The sequence below is a fragment of the Protopterus annectens genome, chromosome 4.part1 (genome assembly GCF_019279795.1).
Source record: "Protopterus annectens isolate FY-2018-M chromosome 4.part1, PAN1.0, whole genome shotgun sequence".
In the NCBI taxonomy this organism is placed as follows: domain Eukaryota; kingdom Metazoa; phylum Chordata; order Ceratodontiformes; family Protopteridae; genus Protopterus; species Protopterus annectens.
Genome location: NC_056734.1, coordinates 627,098,709 through 627,116,208, shown reverse-complemented (window position 1 = coordinate 627,116,208; position 17,500 = coordinate 627,098,709). Strand labels below are relative to the sequence as shown.

The window sequence follows — 17,500 nt, the reverse complement described above, 5'->3', positions numbered from 1 at the left end:
AATAGAAGGTTTATCTTTGACTAAGTCCAAGAAAATAGCAGATGCATTTGATGCATTAAAAAAATATACTGGAAAAGTTAGTTACATGGAGTCTCAAGACATGTGTCCTGTTTATTAATGTACAATCAATAGATGAAGCACTAAATTAGACAATTCTGTGGGCCCAAATCTTATACCAGCAGTTGTGATTGTTAATCACAGAAATGAATTAGGCCCACTAGTAGTTACTATGTTTTAAGTTCTGGAAGGGTGCCCGATTCCTTATAACACCATTTCATAAGAAGGGCCAAATCATGGGCATCATTAATTACAGAGCAGTAGGTTTGACATCCCTTTTAGGCAATTGTTACAAAAGATGCTAATTGGACATTACGGGAAATGAGCTAGGTAGTGGATAAAATTTATCTTGCATAATAAAACAGAACTCCAAAAAAAAATCCAAGCTGCTCAATAAGTGACCACCTTTTTTGTCAATCTGGTACCTTAACCATTTGCCTTCACAGGATATAACATTAAAACTTAGCTCACTGCTTTTATACATGTAGGAAACCAATTAATTCAAATATAAACAATCAATCAAATAAACAGTAAAGGCATTTAAATATAAAATATTTATTTAACATTGATTTACACAGTTAAATTAGAACAAACACATTCAAAAACACACATTCACTTCTTGAATTAAACCCCTTTGATTTAAACCCCTAGGGGGCAAAGTTCTATAATTTAATATTTTAATTTCTAAATCAGTTAATTTATTTATATAATCACCCCCTCTAGGAAGAAAGGGTTGTGCCAATGCACAGAAAAAGAAACCAGAATCTGATCCCCTATGTTCTTTAATAAAATGTTCTGCCACCAGACTTTTCATATTTTGATTTCTTATCACTCAGATGTTTCAGATGATGAATTTTAACTTTGTGTTTGGTTTGTCCCATGTATCAAGCTGGAATCTAACCCCCTGGACTCACAATTAAATGAATCATTCGTCATACAATTTTTCCCATTAATTTTTACTCTGAGGTTTTTAACATTTGGACAACAAGAAAGCATACCCTTTCATTCTTAACAGTAAATGTTGAGGTCTGTAAACATAATTTAAAATCTCTTTCAAATTATTATTTTTTCCCATAAGAGAACATGACACGTTTTGGAAAAGGTTTCCCTATTCCCTCATCATTACTAAGTCGTCGTCGTCTTCTTTCGGCTGCTCCCGTTAGGAGTCACCACAGTGGATCAACTGTTTCCATTTCTTTCTGTCCTCTGCATCTTGCTTTGTCACACCAACCACCTGCATGTCCTCTCTCACCACATCCATAAACCTTATCTTAGGCCTTCCTCTTTTCCTGTTACTTGGCAGCTTCATCCTTAGCATCTTTTTTCCAATATACTCTGCATCCCTCCTCAACACATGTCCAAACCAACGTAATCTTGCCTCTGGATTTGTCTCCAAACCTTCCAACCTGGGCTTGACCCTCTAATATACTTATTCCTAATCCTGTCCATCCTCGTCACACCCAGTGCAAATCTTAACATCTTCAACTCTGCCACGTCAAGCTCTGACTCTTGCCTTTTTGTCAATGCCACTGTCTCCAACCCATATAACATAGCTGGTCTCACTACCCTCTTGTAGACCTTCCCTTTCACTCTCTTACTGGTACTAGTCTGTCACAAATCACTCCTGACACTCTTCTCCATCCCCTCAATTTTGCCTGTACTCTCTTCTTCGCCTCTCTTCCACACTCACCATTACTCACTCTGAACTGTTGATCCCAAGTACTTAAACTCATCCACCTTCGCCACCTCTACTCTCTGCATCCTCACCATTCTTCTATCCTCCCTCTCATTCACACACATATATTCTTTCTTGGTCCTGCTGACCTTCATTCCTCTTCTCTCTAGAGCATATCTCCACCTGTCGAGGGTCTCCTCCACCTGTTCCCTACTATCATTACAGATCACAATGTCATCTGCAAACATCATAGTGCACGGGGACTCCTGTCTGATCTCGTCTGTTGACCTGTCCATCACCATTGCAAATAAGAAAGGGCTCAGAGCTGATCCTTGATGTAATCCCACCTCCACCTTAAACGCATCCGTCACTCCCACCGCAGACCTCACTGCTTTCACACTACCTTCGTACATACATGTCACAAATCCCTTGTAATATTCTCCAAAATGTGAGAAGAACGAGAATACTTAGAAACAAAAAATAATCTTTCCTTACTCCCAGCCAAATTTATGTCAATGGACTCCTTATACCTTGCCACATAATATGAACCCATTTTACCACCTTCCAAAAGGCATTTGATTTTGCTCTATTATTAATTTGTACTGCAGTGTAGCCTTGATCTTTGAGCCAGTTTTCTACCCCACATAGTTCCTGTCTCTTAAAGCTACATCTGATGTATTATTGAAAATTCTCCTAAATTCACCATAAGGTAATAAATCTAACAAATGGGGAGGGTGCATGCTAGTTGCATGAAGAAAATGATTTAAAGCAGTTTCCTTTCTGAACGGTTTAAATTTAACATCCTTCTCCCCCTTGACATGTAATGTAACATCAAGAAAATTAACAGACTTCCTATTTAATCCATAATTTGAGTCCATGTGGATTACCATTCAAACCTCAAAAAAATTCATTTTCACCACCCCTGCAAATAAAAATCAAATAGTCTATAAACCTCTTAATCAAAACCACGTGCTCATAAAAAAAAAAAAAAAAAAAAAAAAAAAAATTAGTAGGATACACAAATTTCCTTTCAAAATCACCCATCTGTATAATGGCATAAGTAGGGGCAAAATATGCCCCCATAGCTGTACCCTTCACCTGTTACAACTTCATCCTCAAAACAGAAATAGTTGGGTTACTGTGGATTTGACTTCATTGTATACTAATATCCAATATAAATGGGATTTGTGGTGGTGGAAAATGCGATGGGGTGGAACCCCATACATCCTTCTTTATCTCTCTTTTGGAGTTTTGTTTGACTTGCAATTATTTTTGTTTTGAGAATGAAGTTTTTTTTTTTTTGTTTGTTTTTTCTACATTCTGTGTCCTTGGAGTCAGTGTTCTTAGATGACACTTGAGTCTGTATACTGTATCAGACATAAGAAACTCTACTGTTTGAATTGTGGAAGAGCATTTAAATGTAATTCTTAACCAACTTTTTACCGTAAGCATGCATATCAATTTTGTTCAGCACTTGAAATTGTGTATGTTTCAGAGGATCTGTCCTAGTAAGTAAATTAAGCTGATGTTATTCTGTGAGTTTAGTTGAAAGGTTGCTTGGTAATGAAACCTTGTAAAACTGTCATGTTAAGTTCAGTCACATAGAGCAGTGTGGGCCCTTAACAGTGGCAGCGAGGAACACTCATCATTATTAGAAAGTGGCATATGTAGGGAAAAGTCCCTCTAAACATACTCTGAAGCAGGTTTTTTTCCCTGAAATAGTATTGTAGTTGCTTGAAGATGATTTCCTTGTAGCTAGGTTGGCACTTAAGTAGAGTTTTCAGATGCACTGATCTCTTCAGACGTGAGGTGTGAAGATGGTGTAAAAGAGAAGATATTTCTGTCCTTTTTGATTCATTGTTTTATATGCCTATATTCCTGTCACTGGTGTGCTGTTGGGTTGTTAATTCACATGCCTGCCAATGCTCCTAACACCTAGATATTCATGTAATGCATGATGTTCTTGTGTGTGCTTTTTTGCAATGGGGCCATGTGACCTTCTAGGATTGGTTCTTTACCTTACATTGTTTACTTGCCAAGGTAGGTTTACTTCTCTCATGACCCTGATTAGGATAAAAGCAGGTATTGGAGATTGAATGGATGCCCTTCTGTATAAAGTGTACAGTTCCCTTGAGTGAATTGGATAGTCACACTTCCACATGTAATCTGTTAAATTGGCCCTGATGATGATTTGCTTTGTATATTTAGCAATTTAATATTAACTAAATTTGTTTGTTTTTGAAGGAGAGCAATGCAGATCTTTATCGCTCTGCACTTGAGGAGCTTCGTAGACAAATACGATCTTCTACCACATCGATGACCTCTGTCCCTAAGCCTCTAAAATTCCTTCGACCTCACTACGGCAAACTGAAAGAAATCTATGAAACTATTTCTCCAGATGAAAACAAGGTAAAACTGTTTTGCTTTTGTATGTGCACTTGGATTGTGCTGTAGTTTATCGTTCTCCATGTTGGGGCACAGTACATTGACTCCTGCTAAATCCCTCCCTAACCTAAACTTCTGTAGATTGCCTCTTGCTTTATTCTTCTGCACCAGCATTTTGTGTTGTGCAACTCTGGCTTTACTGTCCTTTGCACTTTTGTTTTGTGCAACCTGTGCTGATTTCAAACAAACTGCTGGCATGGACTGACTTTAAGAAGGGCTGTGTTGGAATAGCACATTTGAAATTTCTGTTAAGATGTTAAATATATCTAACCGTGGACAGAAGGAGTAGAATTTTTAACTTAAAAAAATGTCCAAGTTGTGGCAACTAGACAGAAAATAATCTATGGTGAGGAGACCTGTATTTGTAAGGAGACCTGTATTTGTAAGATATGGGTGTTCATCATATCTCATCACTAAGGGCTTTTCATCCAGAAAAAAGGAGGTCATTGTCCCACTGTACTCTTCCCTCGTTAGACCCATTATAGAATACAATGCCCCATTTGGTATGTACCTCTCAAGACATCTGCAACAACTGGAAAGGCCACAGAAATACCTCACTAAAAGAATCACAGGCCTAAAGCAGATGCCCTATGCTGACCTTCTGAAAAAAAACTCCACCTATACTCTGTTGCATATCGTCTACTCAGAGGCGATTTCTGCTTAACATACAAAGCCATGTCAAACCCAGAGCTGTTGGACATGCTACACAAATCCCAATCCCTTAGAGACACACGCTCCAGGGATCTAAACCTGGTCATCACAATGAACAAAACATGCTGGAGGGATAGGTTTCTGACCCAGAGACTCCCCAGACTCTGGAATAGACTTGCCTATACATGTCAAGCAGAGCGCCTCATTGGTCCTCTTCAAAAGGAACCTTGATTGGATAGGAGATAGGAAATTCACCCCGGGGATCACGTCATTCGCCCTGCTAGACAGGGGTTCAGGGAAGTAAATACTGTGGGAAGAAATAGCCAGGGAATTGTTATGGCTAGGCTTGTATAGGCCCTAGGGCCGATAGCCTAGTACCAACTTATGAACCTATGTTGATGACTGTTGCAGTAGCCTTGGCTATATGGGTTATATTCTGCCAAGGATAAAAACAGCTGGCCGCCTTCCAAAGCTTCAGGGCACCTTCCACATGTCCAAACCATCAGTCAGCTTGAGCTAAACTGACTAAAAAGAGAGCCATTCAGAGTTTTTTCTTGCAGCTGGTGTATACCCTTCAGTGGGCTTCCAAGGATTGACTGTCTGCTTGTGCTGTTCCTTTGTCTGGCAGATAAGTTCATTTGGGAAAAGAATTTTCCACTATATGCAAATTGTTCCTTTAGACTTTCTTGTCGTTTTTATTTCTTAGTTATTTTTAAGTTGGGAGTGTATGTTTTGACAGACTGTCACAAGACTTAACTGTACTTCTAAACAGGAGCTCCCTTTTTTCTGTCAGTTTAAAAGTTGTTTAAAAGTAATTGAAAAGCTTTATATGGAGAACTATGTTTATTTTACTTGTTGGGGCTGGCATTGCATTTTTAAGTGTTTAAACTGTGTGTGTGTGTGTGTGTGTGTGTGTGTGTGTGTGTGTGTGTGTGTGTGTGTGTGTGTGTGTGTGTGTGTGTGTGTGTTTTAAAAACAGTACATTTTTACTTTCTTTTGCTGCTTGTTCCTTTGGGAAAGAGGCGCCATTTTAGACTTGACAATGGAACAAATTCGCAGTCCCATGGTCTGTTCTACTAGCCACAAAAAGAAAAAGTTAAACTTGGCCTTTGCTGCCACAGCAGCCTTTCCGTTTACCTCAGCCAGAGGTGGTCGACTCTCTGCTGTAGTCATAGCTTGTTCCTCAGACCACTCATCTTTTACCCTGGATCCTGCTGGTAGAGCACCTGCAGCCGCTATGGACTGAGGGTTTCCCTTGCCCATGGAGGGGACCCCACCAGAAGCAGTGGACATGGCTGAGTCACTCTTGTCAGTCCTGGGAGAGGGAATGGGGAAAGTATCTGTTTAGTCAGAATGTTATGCCCATCATTGGGTGAGATGCTGCTGCCATTAATAACCGTATTAGCCCCATTTTTTTTCTGTCAAAGAAAACAGAAAACTAAACATGCATTGACCACTTCCTCAAATTTCCATAACCGTAGTAGTTTACTGGGTCTGCCTCATGGTTTAATTCAGGCTGTAGATCCTGCTTATAAGGTAGTTTCTCATAAAAGAATGAGACCTGCCACCTTTCCTGAAGAGATCCAGGATTCTGAATTTGGACACAAAGATGAAGAGAAAGATTCAGGGCTTTCTTCTCATTTTCTGACTCTGACTGAGAGGAAAGCTCAGTTTCTGATTCTCCCTGTCGGGAGTTCTCTTCTGAGGCTATTTCCCAAATGTCCCAGAGTTTTCAGTGGAGAACACTAAGACTTTTCAGTTCCTCGGAAAATGTAAGAGCTGTTGCAAAAGGAATTTCCATGACCTTCACCCATTCCTCCAGTTCTGTCAGCTCTGGGGGATCTGTGTCACTGCCTGTAGTTTTCTTGATAGTCAGCCCGCTACCCGTAAAAAAAGTAGATAGAGGAACTTTATACACTCTGTCTTTTAAGTTTTTATATACTCTTCCCAAATTTGAGCTAGCAGCTATAGCTTAAGTTAATCTTACTATTGCTGCTAAACATTTGGTTAATTCCAGTCTTGCTCTTTCTGACACAGATGGGAAGATTGTTGATTAGGGGGGAATGTATGCTTCTGCAACCTAGAGCTTTACAATTTTGAATTGCCAGGCTCTTGTTAAAGCCTGTTCTGACTTGTTAAAGTATGAGAAATGTTTTATATTCAGTGACTTTTGAGGAAACAAATCTGCTTTAAATAATTTAGTTTCTTCCTTTGTACAAGCCAGTAGTCCTTGTTTACAGTGTGTGTATGACTCTCTTGGTACTACCCCCAGGGTTGTAGCTGATGGTAATGTTTTGCGGAGATTTTAATGGCTGCGTTCTCAGAATTTCCCAGATGATGTGAAAAAAATGAGATTTTAAATTCACTTCAGAGATTTTGTTTTTGGTTCCTGTGCTGCAGAGGTCATCCAAAAGTGATGAAAGGGGTAAGTTGATACAGGGAATCTCTAAGATTTTTCAACACTTCATCAAATATTCTAAGAGTTTCTGTAACCCCCCTCATCAGATTTTGCCAAAAAACAAAATAAACCACCTCAACAAAATGCAGGTAAGCACATGTTTAAGAAGAAATGGCAGTGAGGCTTCCAAAACAATTCAGGAATCACCCAAAACCAAGACCAGTCAAAGTCAGAATGCCTGTTGTCTCCCCTCTACCCTGGCAGTCCTGTTTCCCTTCAAGTTAGTCTGAATATCCACTTTTCTGTTTGACAGCAGATATTTTAAGACATATCAGTTCTGAAGATTATGAAGGTTACAGATGACATTGGGAGGAAAACCCTCCTTTCAGCAGATAATTCCTCATTCACCAGATCAGACTAATTTCCTCCCATTCTCCATCACATGCTGTCCCAGGGAGTGATAGGAACCAGTCCCTCCTTCTCAGGTTGGGAAAGGTTTTTATTCAGTAATATTTTTAGGATCAAAGAAAGAAAATGCTTGGAGACCAGTTCTGGACCTTTGTTTCCTAAATTTCTTTGTGATGGTGCCCAAGTTTGTGATGGTGCCCAAGTTCAAAATTCAGTCACATTACAACCTGTTATCTCTCCTTCCACATTCAAGTTTCCTGGTAACAGTAGATTTAACAGATGCTTATCAAACCCCTGTTTATCCAGACTTCAGGCATTTTCTTAAGGCTTTGTGTTTGAATCACTTTATCGGTTCTTTGTCTTTAGGCTTTGAACTATCCGCTGTACCCAGAGTGTTGATATTGTCTAGCTCCAGTTATACGTTATTGTATGCTACAGGGTGTAAACATTTTTGCATATTTCAAAGTGTCAGGAATCTCACTTGGGTGAGAGATTTTTTATGCAAACTGGGGTTCCAAGAAAACATTCAAAATTCTTTTTTTACTCCTTCACAGCAGGATTGTGCTTCTGGGATGTCAAGTAGACACCACATTTAAAGAGCTTTTTTCCCCACTGGGAAAAGTAGACCTATATCCAGATATATTTCTAAGGTTTTTCACTCAGAATTTGGTCATTGTGAATGAATACCTTGGGATTGTGGGTCTCATGGCATCTACGATTCTCATGATACTGTGGCAAGACTCCACATGAGAAAGATATGATGGTATTTGAAGTCTCTCTGGTCCCAGTACCAGCATCCTTTGTCTTTTCAAATCCCAAATGTTCTTTGTGTTGCACTGTTGCAGTCATTACATTTGGGTAATCCTGCTGGCAGGTTGCCTTCAATCGGCCTGAATTCCAAAGTCTTGGGTCCTGCGTCGGCTGCTGTCACCCCTTCCCTGACGTCAGGTAGTCAGGGGTATAAAAGAAGCAGCCGACGCCATTTTCTCCAGTCTTTCTTGCCACACGGTGCCCGAAGCAGAAGCAGCTCACAAGTGCCAGTCGGCCGACTCCTGAGATTTTCGTGTTCGAGTTTCAGACCCGAAGTCTTCAATAAAGCGAAGTACCCCGTTGGGGAAACTTTTTTCTTGCTCCAGACCGATGTCAGAAAAAGTTGTTAATTGTATTTCTTGTGGAAAGCAAATACCTCATAAGGACTTTCATTCTTACTGTATTCCTTGCCTAGCCCTGATGACAACGTTTCTGGTTGTCGATTTTGTGCTAGATTTAACCAACGCACTATTAAGCATCGGTATGATTTTGCTTTAAACTATTTTGGACGCCGTTTTAATTATCCAGAAATGTCGTCGGATAGCCATCCGACTACCGGAGTTCACAAAAAACACAAAGAAAAGGAGAGAGATAAACAACCGAGGTCCAAAACTGACGACGAAGCTTCTCCTAGGCCAGTTGCTGGTTCTCATTGAGGCACTTTTGCAGTCCCTGACGCCCGCTACTTTAGAGTCGCAGGCTGCTACCGACTCCCACGTGGAGTAGACTATGCCGCTGGAAACTCAAGGTATTCAATCCTTGGACACTATCCCCTCAGATGGGTCTGGAGCCGCTGAGCAGGCACCGGCTTCTGAGGGCGTATTCAGACCTAAACATCTTTACATTAAACCAACTTCAGCTTTAAAGGCAAAGACTAAAGCACCTTCTAAAGCAAAGAAACAAACTTAAGAGCCACATGGACAGGCCTCTATGCCCAAAAAACAGATGCTCAAAATGGCCAAAGACTTGATTACCTTGATCCGGGGTTCCCATCCCCCTCCTGATAAGAGGCTTAGGCAAGAGAATGACTATGAATCTTCAGATCAGGTTTCTATTTCTTGATTCCTCTTCTGATCAGGAATATTCTCTTCCCCCCCTATGAGGATTCTGATGCTGAAGAATCTATACTTTCAGCTTCTCCTCCAGAGGACTATTCTTCTGGGGAAACCTTGCATACCATGAGGGAGCATTTCCACTGGGAGAGCCAAGATTTTTCAGAATCTAAAAAGAGGCTCAGGGATTTCCTTTTACTTCAACACAGGCCTCTAGCCATTCCACCTGTTAGACATTGTAGATGATGTGTTTTCAGAGTCTAGTCTGACCCCTGACTCCTTACATCCAGCTCCTGTTAAGCCTGACAGATATTACAGGGTTCCTGACTCTCATAAATTCCTTTTTAAAAACCCTGCTGCAGACCCAGAAACTATTTCACAGGGTCCCAAAGGAGTTGAGGCTTCCGCTGCTAAAAACCCTACCCCCTCTGACAGGGATTCTAGGGCACTGGATAGATGGGGAAAAAAAGTTTACACATCTGCTACCTTGGCTATAAGGGTCTAAAACTGTCCGTGTCATATGCTCAAATATCAGCAACTTGTCATGGCATTGCTTAAGCAGAAAATGTTGTTGAACTCCGAATGTGCAGAAAACAAGGAAATGCAGGATTTATTGCATGCAGCTGAACATGTTGGAAAGCATGCTTTGCAATGTGGTTTTGATTGTCTGGAGGCCTCCTGCAGGGCCGCAGTTACGGATTTTGTAATTAGGAGGCATGTTTGGTTAAAGGAACAAAATCTGCCTGATCATGTCAAAGTTAAATTATTAGATGCACCTTTGCAGCATGATACTTTGTTTGGTGTTGAGGCAGAAGAGGTGTTAAAGGAAATGGAGGACAAAGCTAAATCTATGCAAACTCTCAAAGATCTTTTACAAGTATAGCCACCTAGGTTTAGTAGGCACTAGCCTACAAAGAATTGGTCCTTTCCTGTGTCAGACAGACCTGAAAGGGGCAGATCCAGATGCCCTAGAGGCAGATCCCAGGTGCAAGTTTCATACAGGTCAAAGCAATGGGGTGCTTCTACCTCCAAAGTTGGAGAAGACAAATCGCAACCATACAGGAAACAGTCCCAATGACTTCCCCCTGCCAGCTCCAAGCACTTATCTCCTGGCAGCACCCTTAGGGGGATAATTAGCACTTTTTTTCTCAAAACTGGCACATTATAACCCAGGACAAGTGGGTTCTAGATATAGTGTCACAAGGCTACAAGTTCCATTTCCATACCCTGCCAAAGGCAAACGGCTGGCCAGATATGCCAAAAAATCAATGGGCAGAGGTGCAAAAACAAGTCTCATCCCTCATGGACATGGGGGCCATTCAACAAGTACCAGCGCAAGAGCAAGGATAAGGATTTTACTCAAGACTGTTCTTGGCACCCAAAAAGGACAAGGCCTGCAGACCAATACTGGACCTATCTATTCTGAAAACATTCCTGGATATACCAAAATTCAAAATGTTGACTTTGCAGCAGCTTCTGCCCATGCTGGGCAAGAATGCTTGGCTTGTGACTTTAGACCGAAAAGAGGCATACCTGCATGTTCCAATCACACAATCATGCAGAAGATACCTCAGATTTAAGGTTGGCTCAATGCATTACCAATTCTCTGCACTCCCCTTTGGCTTATCTACTGCGCCCAGGGTCTTTACAAAGTGCCTGGCACCAGTAATTGCATTCTGCAGATAGAGGAATACAAATATATCCTTACAGGGACGACTGTCTAATTCAAGCAGAGAACGAAGACATTCTTCTACAGCATCTGGCGTTTGTGAAAAGACTTCTAACATGCCTAAGGTACACAGTCAACGAAAAGAAATCAAAACTAGTACCCTCTCAAGAGATAATATTCCTCGGTGCAAACTTAAATACAGCTGCCATGATGGCTTATCTCACGCCAGACAAACAAAGGCAACTGACTACCTATTTCAAAATGTTGGCAACAAAGGCCCAGTTATCTGCAAGAAAAATTCTGCAGGCTTTGGGCTTCATGGCATCCTGCATCCTACTAATTCCATATGCAAGACTGCATATGAGGAAACTTCAATGGTACCTAAAAAGTGTTTGGACTCAACATTGCCACAGCCTGGAAACAATGATTACTCTCATTCCCTGCCTGCAACAGGAATTTCGATGGTCGGTGAAGGCTTGTCACCAGAACAAGGGACAGCCATTCACATTACCCCCAGCCAGGCAGATACTAACAACGGATGCATCCGATTATGCCTGGGGGGCCCACATGGCAGGAAGATGCATTCAGGGCACATGGGTCTCAAACCAATTGCATCTACATATCAATCAAAAAGAGATGCTAGCTGTCCAAAATGCCCTGACAGCCTTCAAGGACCTACTTCATCCGGGACAACTACTGATAAAGACAGACAACACCACGGTCATGTGGTATGTAAACAAACAGGGGGGCACACATTCTTACCCCCTTTGCAGACTAACCATGACTTTGTGGGACACAGCATTGACTTACCAAGTACATCTGCAGGCACAATTCATGCCAGGAAAGGAAAACACTGTGGCAGACTAAGCAGAAACCTCATGGATCCCCATGAGTGGCAGCTGGATCCACAAGTCTTCAGCATGATAACAAGGAAATGGGGATGCCTGGACATAGATCTATTTGCCTCCCCTCACAACTACCAACTAAAAAGATTCTGCACAAGGACTTATCACAGACAAGCATTGAAAGTGAACGCCCTACCTTTCAGCTGGAAAAACCTATCAGTATATGCCTTTCCTCCACTGCATCTCCTCTCCAAGGTACTCCTAAAGGTCAGACAGGAGAAGCCAAAGATGATATTGATAGCCCCAGACTGGCCACGTATCCAATCCTAAGGAACTTGTCTCAAGGCCTAGCTTGGACCTTACCTCAAATACCTCATCTACTGTCCCAGCAAAACAATCAGATCCTGCACAGCCAACTCAGTACTTTAAACCTGGCAGCATGGCGGATAATGTAGTCATACAAAACACACCTGTCAGTAAAGCTGTGATGGATGTCATTTTGGAAGCCAGAAGGCCTAGTACTAGAAAATCTTATGCTGGAAAATGGAAGAGATATTCTGTTCTTGGAACCAGGCACAAGGAACTGATACAGCTGTACCAAATATTCCTCAGATTTTGCAATACTTAACTGAGATGCTGGACAACGGCCTATCTTTCTCATCAATTAAAATTCATGCCTCTGCCCTTTTGGCTCATTACAATACAGAGCCACCAGTCTTTTCTCATCCTTTATTAAAGCAGTACCTCAGAGGAGCCAACATTTTAAGGCCTCCAAGGAGATCACCAATACCTGCATGGGACCTCAACTATGTCTTGGAAAAACTCACCCTGCCTCCTTTTGAGCCAGCTCCTACTGCTGATATAAGGTTTTTATTTTGGAAAACAGCTCTACTCCTAGCAATAACTTCTGCAAGACGAGTTTCAGAGCTACAGGCACTCATGGCTGTGGAACCTTTTATCATTTTTTATCCAGACAGGGTCTCTCGGAGGACAAATCCAACATTTATGCTTAAGGTGGTGTCCAGTGTGGCTCTTAACCAAGCTATTCATCTGCCAACTTTTTATCCAAATCCACAGAACAAGGGGGAGAGAATTCTGCATTCTTTGGATGTACACAGACAGCTTAGATTCTACTTGAACAGAACCAAAATGTTCAGGAAGACATTGCAATTACTAGTGGCATATGCTGCAGGATCACAAGGAAAGGCTATCTCGAAGCAGACCATTTCAAAGTGGATAGACCACTGCATTCATTTCTGCTATTTACACCATGGCAAGCCAGTGCCTAAGGGCATTAGGCCACATTCAACCAGAGCTGCAGCCGCTTCAGCAGCCTTTCTCAGGGGAGTACCAACCAAAGACATTTTAGAGGCTGCTACGTGGAGTTCAGTGCACACCTTTACAAAGCACTATCATCTGCCACTTTACTCTAAATCCAGGGCAGGCTTTGCCACTGCAGTTCTGCAGGTCCTCATAGCCACTCCTAATGCTGTTCAGCCTCCCACCCATAGCTTTGGGACTCTACCCAAATGTAATGACTGCAACAGTGTAACACGAAGAACATAGTACAGATGTCCTTCAAGAATGCAACTGCAGTCATAACATATGGGTTGTCCTGCCTCAGGCAGCCCTCGGTCGGCCGGATTCCAAAGTCTGGGTCCGGCGTTGGCTGGTGTCGCCTCCTCTCCGACGTCAGAACGGCTGGAGTATAAAAGCATCGGCCGACGCCATCTTCTTCAGTCTTTCTTGCTGCGCGGTGCCCGAAGCAGAAGCAGTTCGCAAGTGCCGGTCGGCCAGCTCCTGTGTTTTCAGTACCAAAGTCATCTAAAAGCCAAGTACCCCGTTGGGGAACATTTTTTCTTGCCTCAGCCGATGTTAGAATAATTGTTTGTCTTGTGGTAAACAAATACCTCATAAGGACTTCCATTCTTATTGCCTCCCTTGCCTGGGCCCAGACCACGACGTCTCGGCCTGTGCTGCCTGTGCTTGCTTTAATAAGCGCACTCTCAGGCGCTGGGCAGGATTTGCCGAAGACTTTGGCGAATCTTTCGCTTATATCATGCCGCCGGAACAACCGACAACTCAATCTACCAAAAACAAAGGACCGGGACCGACATCCTCGCGCCCGCCCTCCACCGATCTACCTAAACCCTCCGCGAGTGCTTCGGTCCCTTCGGAAGCGGTAATTCAACCGCTCCAGGCTGACGATACAGCATTAACACGTCCTTCGGTCTCGGAGTCTACACCGGTGCCGGTTGTTGATTTTCCTCCAGAAACCGAAGTTCTGGATCTTCCCGACACAATTCCTGTGGACAAGGTTACTCCTGCACATGGGGCAGCTAGGCCTCCTGTATCCATGTCCATCAAGGCCTTTGCACGTGCTAAGGCCGCCAGCCAGGCCAAGGCCCATCCTAAACCTACTACCCAGGCCCCTTCCTCTGATAAACAGATCATGTCTCTTGCTGCAGATCTTATTTCTCTTATCAGGGGGTCTCAGCCTCATCCAGACAGAGGTTCTCAGCCGCCTGCAGAGAAAAGGCCCAGAACTGAGCAGACCGACAACCTCTCTTCAGATGAAGCCTCTTGGGATTCTGTGCATTCAGATACCCAAGAAGAATCCTTCCAGGCCTATGAGGACGCTGATGCTGAGGAATCAATTCCCTCTGCCTCTCCTCCAGAGGATTTTTCGTTCAGTGAAGTCCTACACTCTGAGGGAGCATTTTAAATGGCAGGGTCAGGAATTCTCTGATTCCAGGAAAAGGCTACGTACCTTCCTCAAGCACAGACCTTTAGCTATCCCTCCAGTTATGGATGTCCTGGATGATGTTTTCTCAGACTCCAGTGCTAACCCTGATTCTCTCCCTCTGGCTCCTGTCAAGCCAGACAGATATTATAGGGTCCCTGACACCCACAAACATCTCTTCAAGGCCCATTCTGTGGATCTAGAAACTATTTCACAGGGCCCCAAGGGAGTGGCTACTTCCACAGCCAAGAATCCACTGCCAGCGGATAGGGAAGCTAGGTCCCTGGAGAGATGGGGTAAAAAAGTTTATACCTCTACCACCCTGGCCATGAGGTCACTTAACGATGACCTTAGTGACCACTGCCTAACCTTTATCTCTAGAGAAAAGACTGACTATCAAAACCTCCCTAACACTAGAATAATACGCTCTACCAAACACTTTAAAACTGACTCATTTCAAAATGATCTCAAAACTTGCAACTGGAACCTCTTGAAATCACTTCCTCTTAATGAAGCAGTATCATTCTTCAACTCAACCTTCCTTTCCATTTTGAATAAACATGCCCCTGAACGCTCTATTAGAATGAAGTCTAATATAGCCCCATGGCTCTCTAAGGAAACAAGGAAATTAATTCATACTAAAAATAAAATTTGGGCCAAATGGAGATACCATAGAAACAGCTCTGATTTTCTTCATTTTTGCCAACTTAGGAATCTTACAAAAAAAGCTATAATCTCTGACAAAAAAAAAATATTACTGTGAACTTCAAGAAACCCATTTTAATAAACCCAAACAATTCTGGTCTTTTATCAACAAACTCCTTTCACCTGGAACATCAAAACTCCTCCCTTTAAACGCAGACCCAGATACCCCTAACCATACTGCAAACACTTTTAATTCCTTTTTTATAGAAACCATTCAATCTCTTGCTAGACAACTGAACACCAATAACTTTTACCCTCCAAACAATCTAATTGACTCTCCCCACAACTTCACTCTTCATCCTATCTCTACCTCTTTCATCTACAAGCTTATTCTCAAACTGAAACCCTGCACCCCCTCTGCTGACAAACTCCCTTCTCTCTTTCTTCAAAGGCTGCTAAACAGATTGCATACCCAATATCTATACTCATTAATAGGACAATCCAAGAGGAACCATACCAGATATATGGAAAGTCTCTCACATTATCCCACTACACAAAGGTGGTAGCTCTATTGATTACACTAACTATAGACCTATTGCTCTTCTCTCACCTCTAGCTAAGATAATGGAGAAATGTATCCATCAGCAACTTGTTCAGTATCTCTCTTTACACAACATTATAGCCAACTGTCAACATGGCTTTAGACCTCACCATAGCACCTCCACTGCCCTCCTTTCCTTTGTTGATACTATTAACAACTATCGTAACTCCAATCTTTTCTCCTCTGCTCTCTTCATTGACCTCTCTAAAGCTTTTGACATGGTGAACCACTCTTCCCTCATTAATATCCTTCAATCCCTCTCTTTTGATAACCTGGCTACTAAATGGTTTACTTCTTATCTAAGCAACAGACAACAAGCCGTTCTTTGGGACAACCATATCTCTTCCTTATTGCCTGTTTCTATTGAGTACCACAGGGCTCCATTCTTGAGCCACTCCTCTTCTCCCTTTACATAAACGATCTTAACACTGTAATCCCTCAAGCTACCTGCATCCAATACGCTGACTCCACTATTATTTGTTCAGCATCTACCTCCTCAGAGCTACTCTCACTAACTCAAACTACCTTCAACACTGTAGAAACCTGGTTTACTAGACGGTACCTCCTCCTCAATGCTAAAAAAACTAAACTGCTCCTTTTCACTCCTACCACTCGAGCCTGCCATTAAACTTCAACATCTTGTCAAATGACACCACTGTCATCTCTCCTGACCTGACAACAAAACTACTAGGAGTAACCATTGATAACAATCTCACTTTTGATCAACATACCAACATCATCATCAAAACAGTTAACAAAAAAATAGGATCATTATACCGTATTAAGCCATTTCTCACACCTACTACCAGGGCTACTATCGCCCACTCCCATCTGATATCTACTCTCTTTTATGCATCACCTATTTTCACTAACCTTAAGAAGGCTAACCTAAATAAACTAGCAGTTTGTTACAATAGCATTGCCCGCTTTGCCACCGGTAACCCTTTCAGAACACATCACTGTCATAACCTAAAACTCCTAGGCTGGCTAGAGCTACAAAACTGTCTTATGATCTCACAACTTACCATTGCCCACAAGATACTTTACCAACCTGATAACACCCTATACTCTCTAAACTTTTAATCCCTTATAGCAATCTTACCTCCCTTCGATCTTCTTCTAAACTCAGGACCAAATCTGTAAAATCTCATAACTTAGCTGGTGACTCTCTGTTCACCAATACTGTAGGTAGGACATGGAATCTGCTACCCACAGATATTACTCTAATCACCTCCTTACCACTCTTCAAACAAAAAATCAAACTGTACTTCCAAAATCACTGGCTTTGTTCCTGTAGGACTCCTGACTAACCTTTTTATTCCCCCCTACTCTACCTCAACTTTTTACTGTCTTATTAGCTACACACTTTTTTTCTTGCCCTGTTGCTCTCCTCTTATGCTCTGACTCTCTCCTCCTTTCTCTCCCCTGCCCTCATTACCATCTTTTTTCTTCCCCTTCTAGACTTTTGTTTCTCTCTCTTCTCTTGTATTTCTACATTAAT

General features: G+C 42.1%; 1 protein-coding gene across 1 annotated transcript in view; it reads left to right on the top strand.

Moving 5' to 3' along the window:
* PSMD2 (proteasome 26S subunit ubiquitin receptor, non-ATPase 2) overlaps positions 1-17,500 on the top strand; it is a 1,781,804-nt gene that overhangs the window by 134,818 nt on the left and 1,629,486 nt on the right. Inside the window, exon 3 of the mRNA XM_044070442.1 lies at positions 3,977-4,141. Within this exon, the coding sequence (XP_043926377.1) occupies positions 3,977-4,141 (165 nt within the window). The remainder of the gene's footprint in view (positions 1-3,976; positions 4,142-17,500) is intronic.